The 7,162-nt window shown below is 34.9% G+C and overlaps 1 protein-coding gene across 1 annotated transcript; it reads right to left on the reverse strand.

Annotated features, from left to right (window-relative positions):
• Positions 1 to 1,385: 1,385 nt before the first annotated feature.
• On the reverse strand, positions 1,386 to 6,780 carry pex19 (peroxisomal biogenesis factor 19). Its single transcript, XM_051883941.1, has 8 exons — positions 6,664 to 6,780; positions 6,142 to 6,230; positions 5,295 to 5,457; positions 5,118 to 5,203; positions 4,151 to 4,324; positions 3,825 to 3,983; positions 2,819 to 2,863; positions 1,386 to 2,716 (listed from the first exon to the last, which is right to left on the reverse strand). Exons 1-8 carry the CDS (start codon positions 6,722 to 6,724, stop codon positions 2,630 to 2,632), a joined length of 864 nt encoding a protein of 287 aa, XP_051739901.1. The 5' UTR covers positions 6,725 to 6,780; the 3' UTR covers positions 1,386 to 2,629.
• Between the last annotated feature and the right edge of the window lie 382 nt (positions 6,781 to 7,162).

A 7,162-nucleotide genomic window follows, 5' to 3' on the forward strand; every position in this document is an offset into this window, starting at 1 on the left:
ATGTAATTTTCACAGTAAAATGCTGTAAATTTTACAATTTTTAGAAGTAAAAAAGAACAAATCAATGTATAATTTACAGTCAAAAACTGTAAACTGATATTCCCACAATTCCCTGTGTGACACTCCACATTTGAAAGTATTTTGTTTAAAAAATCATGTTTCTTAATAGTTTTTGTTATCAGTTATGTACATTAGGGTTTTATGTTTCATTAAACAACAGAAGATGTATGTTTATTGCATTATGTAAGTGTTGTGGGTTACCATGATGGTGTTTTGCGTTTGCGTGAATGACTCTTTGCATCCTCTTTACATTAGTATATACTTCAGCTTGTGGAAAAGCTACTTGTGATGAACTCTGATTCTTCATGTGGCTTTCTCTTTTACCACCTGCATTATTATGGTGGTTGTCAGTATATGTTAAAGGTAAAAAACAGATTTTAGTAGTGTGCATTGTTGAATTTACTTGTTTACATTCAAATTTTCTTGTTTGTAAATTACAGTTTTATACTGTAAAATTGACAGTTTGTTCTGTAAATGTGTTTACAGTTTTTCTGTATTTTTTACAAAATTATTCTGGCAACCACAGCTGCCAAAATTATTTTGTAAAAACTACGGAATATTTTTTACAGTGAAGATATTTCTTATTTTAATTTGTCCTTTCAACAAAATTAATGTTTTATCTATAAGAAGCATAAAAGAACCAGGATTCCCACTGTCTAGAACCTAGATAAGTCTAGATCTGGAAAAGTAATGCAAAATAATACTGAATCTGTTTTTTTTTGTGTGTGTGTGTGAGATAAATGCATACTCACATTTAGTCTAGAACTACAGTAACCATCATTTTCACACAACACCTCTGCACTTACTCGCGATTTTTCTCAACGTGGGGACGAGAGGTGTGTAACTTGGATATTTTGTTGTAAATTTAAAAGTGATGCATTACTTTACTAGTTACTTGAAAAAAGTTAACTGATTACATAACTCATGTTACTTGTAATGCGTTACCCTCAACACTGGTTGCAGCATTTACACATTTCACCTGAAACTTGACAAAATCCAACATTTAAATGTTTTCCCAGTGTTTGTTTCACTGAATCAAGATATTAAAAGATTAAATTGGTTGCTGCATAATAACGTAATAAGTATTATTCGTAGCAAATCTAAACCTTTACCTACATAGACACTCCATACATCATAACAGGGCCATGATTTAAAATAATAAAATAATAAAATAATAATCATATTTTTAAAGTGTTAAAGCCACAAAAAGTGTAAAATGGTTAAAATATAAAATAACCATAGACAATTGTGTGTAGAGTGAGTGGTGTTAGTTTAATTTGATATGTAACTGGAATAAAATCGAGCAGGCAAAGAATATAAAACAATTCAGGTTTATAACATTTATTTTGATTTTTGCAAATTGCAGTTCTTTCATGTAGATACAAGACCAATGGACTGTACATCTAAGGGAACATTTAACATGATAAAGAATAATGATGAGCTGATTTAAGTGCTTGGGTGTTTGAGCAACCCCTGAGTGTTGTAACCGTTGAATATTATTGTCCCGTTCATCTACATACCCATTCTATCCACCTCATACTTTTCATACTATGAAAATACCATACTAAATATAACCAGTGGCATGTTTCGAGAAAGCAAGTCGATGATCAGTTCCACATTTGATCCTGTGAAAGGATCCCATTCAAACCTGTTCGCAAAAGAACCATGTAAACATCCTCTCAAAAGCAAATGACTGCAAACTTTAACCTTTTTTTTGAGGTATCCTGGGATTTAAGGTGATGTTCTTTGAGTGTTAATACAGAGTATTCATTTTGAACTATGAAACATTATTCTTTTAATCAAGGCAAATTAGGACTATTATGCCAACAGCACATCACAGAGGCACCACCACAGGAATGATGGGAATGATTTAGATCTACACGGCAATTCACTACTTCAAACCGCTCTAGTAACCATTAGAAGACACAAGTAGAGCGAATTATTCTACTCAAACACAAATGCAGCCTATGTGTGACAGAATGATATTATGGATATACTATAAACCTGAATCTGAAGTGTCTGAGAGATCCATTTTGGTCACTGATTAGTTATCAAATCGCAAAAACGAAACTGTGGTAATATAGAGTGAGAATAGATAGATATTAAACTTTGTATTAAAATGATTTCATCAATCTGATGAAAGCTATTTGTAGACCCTGACCATTCTTCTGAGATTTAAAAGTGAAATTAAACTGGAAATACTTTTCCTGTCACCGTGAGCTCCATGCATTTGTCTCTACTTCTTCAAAACACACTTCACCGCACTACCTGTCAAATGTGCTTGATTCTTACCAAGCCGTCGGCACACTGAGATATCAAGCTTCACTCAAAACATTAGGAGCTGCTCTACAGTGACTACAGTAAACGGATTAGGGATGAATATGAAAAGAACCTCTGTGGACGAGAACTACAAGGTAAAATTAATGTAGTGAAGTTCACAGTTTCAGTGCAGACACAAAAGCAAACTCCTTTAAAAGCGGAGCATGATCAACTGTGTCCAATTCAGGTTCAGATAATTAGCTCCAAATTGTGTCGTTTTTAAACATACATAAATTTGACCTCATTGAGATCACATGACTGAGCACTGCTCTGCTCCAGGAAGCCCTTGTGCTCCAGGAAGGTGCAGAGCTTCGGGGTCAAAATTCAAGCCGGGAGGCTGAAAATACAAGAGAAAAAACATTTTGATTATGTAAGCATGACATATCTATTGTTAAAAAAAAAAAAAAAAAAAAAAAAAAAAAAAAAGGGAAATACTCACTGCCTCTCCAGCAAGCTCTTTTGGAGGTTGACCCAAGTCTTGCAGCTAAGGGGTAAGATATTATTAACAAAAATATAAACAGTGCTGTTACTGAAAGGTTATATTAGGTTATATTATTATGTTTTTAAGTAAAAAGGGTACAAGAGAAAGATTAATTAAAGGGTTAGTTCACCCAAAAAAGAAAATTCTGTCGTTCTACACCCGTAAGACTTTCGTTCATCTTCAGAACACAAATTAAGATATTTTTGATGAAATCTGAGTGATTTCTGTCCCTCCATTGACAGCTGCACAACTTTGTACACACTTTGACGCTTCAAAAAGTTCATAAAGAGATCATAAAAATAATCCATATGATTTGAGCGGTTTAATCCAAAATTACTGACAAGACTTGATCGCTTTATATGACGAAAACGTTGAATTTAGGCTTTTATTCACATATAAACATTGATCCGCGAACATAAACAGGAGCTCAACCGAATCTGCGTAACACACGAGAATGAACCTCATTGGTTCTCGCACGTGTCAAGCAAACATGCTTGAGCTTCTGTTTACCACAACTGATGTGTGAGTTGATGAATGTTTATATGTGAATAAAAGCCTAAATTAAATCTGTTTGTCATATAAAGTGATCGAGCCTCTTCAGAAAATTTGGATTAAACCGCTCGATTCATATGGATTAGTTTTACGATCTCTTTATGAACTTTTTGAAGCATCAAAGTGGTAGTTGTGTAGCTGTCAATGGAGGCACAGAAATCTCTCAGATTTCATCAAAAAGATCTTAATTTGTGTTCCGAAGACGAATGAAGGTCTTACAGGTTTGGAACGACATGAGGGTGAGTAATTAATGACAGAATTTTCATTTTTGGGCGAACTAACCCTTTAAGCAATTCATGCATATTATGCAAAAAATTGGCATATTATCAATAAGCAAAACTGAAATGATGGCTCTAAATTTATAAAAAAAATTAATAAATTACTCAATTTTAAATTTATGGGTTTTTTTTACCTTTTGCATGAGTTCTAGAATGTTTTCAAATGTGCTGTCTTTGTCTCCATCTTTCTCAAACTGGCTGCATATCTCTCCCATTATCTTGTACTGCTGCTCATACCGCATGAATTGGTCTGGGGGGAGGGACTGCCTGTTGCCCTCCAACCATTCTGGGTACTAAATGAAAATTGTGTTAAATTAGTACAAAAAAAGGCAAATTTGACCAAATATTAAACGGAATGTGTTGCAAGATATTCTGAAAAGTAATATTTAATTAATGGTAGGCATATACACTGGCACCAGAAAAAGGTTGGACAGTCATGCACGTGCTGTAATAACCTCACCTTCTCCGTTATCTCTTTAAGAGAAGGGTATAGGACTTCTTTAGACAAAAGGTTCTGCATGATGGACTGCATAATTGGGAGGATATTGCCATCTTCTCCTCCTCCCTCCCCATTTTCATTCAATCCCAAGTTCTCCAAGGTCTTTACCAGATCATCTCCAGCCAGTCCTGCACTCTGCATTTAGAGTTAAAAGCAAGTGTTGACTGCAGAGCCAAATGATGTCCGGGGTTGGACGTCATGAGTTGAGCTTGACCTAGTCCAGCTCCACCTCTGTGGAACTAATGGGTGGAGGGATCGGGTTATGGGTAGGGTTAGTTTTAGGGAGTGGTTGGACCATCTAGCTCCAACCATTATGCCCAAATTGCATCTAGAGAGGAGGAGCTGGACTTTGCAGTGAGCAGCCTCTCGTTTAAAAGGCTAACTTGTATTCATCACATTTCTATACACTTTTTCTGACATACATTACCTTTCAAGTTTGGGATCAGTAAGATATTTTTTAATAGATAATTAATATTAATACTTAAAATAAAAATTAATACTTTTATTCAGCAAGGATGCATTAAATTGATCAAAAGTGACAGCAAGTACTTTATAATGTTACAAAAGATTTCTATTTCATAAAAAAGCTGTTCTTTTGAACTTTCTATACATCAAAGAATCCTGAAAAATGGTATCACGGTTTCCGTTTGATTTCTAAAGGATCATGTGACACTGAAGACTGGAGTAATGGTGGCTAAAATACATCACAGGAGTAAATTCCATTTAAAAAATATTAAATTAGAAAAGTTATTTAAAATTAATTGATAATATTTCACGTTTACTGTATGCATCATTGGCGATCATAAAAGACTTCTTTCAAAAACACAAAAATATCTTAGCGATCCCAAACTTTTGTAGTGTATCATTTAAACCACTTCACACCATTTCCTTGAATTACGTTAATATGAGAAACTCAAAGTGGGTTTACCTGCAGGTTGTCTGCATTTTTTGCCAAACCACTAAGGGTCTCTTTAAGACAGGAGGTGAACTCTTGCTGTGAAGTTACATCTGTGCCTAAATTTTTAAAAAATATTGTCAAAACAACTGGAATATAGGACAATAGCTGAACTTGTGTATCTTCATCTAACAGTGCTCCATTACTCACCTACTTTACCTGCTGCCTCGGACAGCTTATGAAAATGTTGTAGAAGCTCAGGTTCTTCTTGCGCTAGCTCAGCCATGGCTTTCTCCCACTCCTCACGTGCTTGATTGGCCATCTCACCATCAAAGAGAGACTCAAAGAACTTACTGTCCTCCAGCAGAGGGGGCTGAGGATGAAATGCACAGAAAACAAACATATTGACCAGTGTGGTGAGAAATCGAGTCCCCCCCATGAATCAGATCTCCTTTAGGACCCTGAGTGATCCCATTGGTTCAACTGCCTTTTAATGGGTAGTATTTTTAGCGCCTGATTATAAGTCCTGAAAAATCACATTATGATTTATATCATTTAAAATACGTTATAATGACTTTTAAATTATATGGTTCATATACTAGTACATAACTAAAGCTAAAGGTTGTGAAATCAAGCATTTCTTGTGCTTACTGTTTTTTAGTTAGCTTACATACTAGCATAGCATACATCTACCCGATTAGCCTGCTAGCTCAGCTTATATTATATTAGGTATGTTTTTTGTTTCCAATATCTGTTTCCAGTTTGTTTTTGTTATGCAATAGGCATTCATGTTATATTTCAAGCATGTTGTTTGTGCACTTAATGTAATAAACATAGTAAAATAGGTTATAATTAGTCAAGACATCACAATAACTTGTGATCAGGGATTACCGCCTGGGTCCTAAAGGAGACCCAATTCCTGGGGGGGGGGGACTCGATTTCTCATGACACAAACTTGCTGTAGAATTGCAAGAGTGCCGAAAAAATCGTGGAAAGAGAATAATTGTTATTCTGATCATTACTTGAATTGTTATAAAAATGAAAATGTGTTTTTTACCTTCTCGTCACTCGTTCCTGCATCAGGGGCAGTGGGGGCCTCAGGGGCCGTAGGGGGCACACTGGTCTTCTCAAAATCATCAAGAGCACCTGTAGTTGAAGTTGAGGAAACACTAACATTGGTGTACATGCATCTGTTTTGATGATATATTATCATGTGACTGATTTCATCACACGGCATGAATAGCAAAGTTGGCTAGTAGTTCAGTATAAACACTGCAGCTCCTCTAATAAGCTCCGTTTAGATACAAAACCTGGTTGTACAAGTTTTTACTTGATCACAGAAGAGATAGACTTGAGGATCTCTAATTAATTAACCGATGAACTGTTAATATTTTCACATGCCTAAAAAACTACGATCACAGAGATAAGCATGAGCATCAGACTAGTAAGTTAGCGGAGCAGCAACTGCACTGTGACAACCGCTTTCTAAACGCTAGTTCACTAACATTATAAAACAGCTCAAACATTCGCACATTTTAACTGTCGTTATTCTTATAGTAAAGCCACCCTCAAACCTTACTGTCTAATAATTCGTCCAGTTCGTTGTCTGGAGCACCCTGATGTTCTGATGCTGACGCCATTTTGCTTCTCAATGACAAGACCAGCTAATTTGTCGCAAAATTATGACGTCCAATAAAAACATCTTTGAAAGATTTTTTTTTTTTTTTTTTTAGGGAATTTATCGGATAGCAATATTTGAATAAATATAACAACTGCGTTCTCGTTCAATAATAATTATTAGCATACCATCATTATCTTTATTAGTTTTATTTGTATGCGTTTTGAAGGTTTATTATTCTTAATTGTTAATGAATGTGTTCTATCTAATAAATAAATAAATAAATAATTAAATAAATAAACATGTTTAAAGTATATTGTGCTTCTGCTATGTTTAAAGTAGCCTTTACAAAATGTTTAGGCCTAGGTCTATACGTTTTAAAACACCACCAATCCATATCGACTGGAGAAAATGAATTTGAGTAATACTTTATTTCTCTGGTACAGTGCCCCCTACATGT

This window comes from Ctenopharyngodon idella, chromosome 2 (assembly GCF_019924925.1).
Source record: "Ctenopharyngodon idella isolate HZGC_01 chromosome 2, HZGC01, whole genome shotgun sequence".
NCBI lineage: Eukaryota > Metazoa > Chordata > Actinopteri > Cypriniformes > Xenocyprididae > Ctenopharyngodon > Ctenopharyngodon idella.

Coding starts and splice junctions, on each gene's coding strand:
- pex19 (XM_051883941.1), bottom strand. CDS start 6,724: ATGGCGTCAGCATCAGAACATCAGGGTGCTCCAGACAACGAACTGGAC. Junction 5,458..6,141: donor CAGGAACGAGTGACGAGAAG/GTAAAAAACACA, acceptor TTTCATCCTCAG/CCCCCTCTGCTGGAGGACAG. Junction 3,984..4,150: donor TTAAAGAGATAACGGAGAAG/GTGAGGTTATTA, acceptor ATTTTCATTTAG/TACCCAGAATGGTTGGAGGG.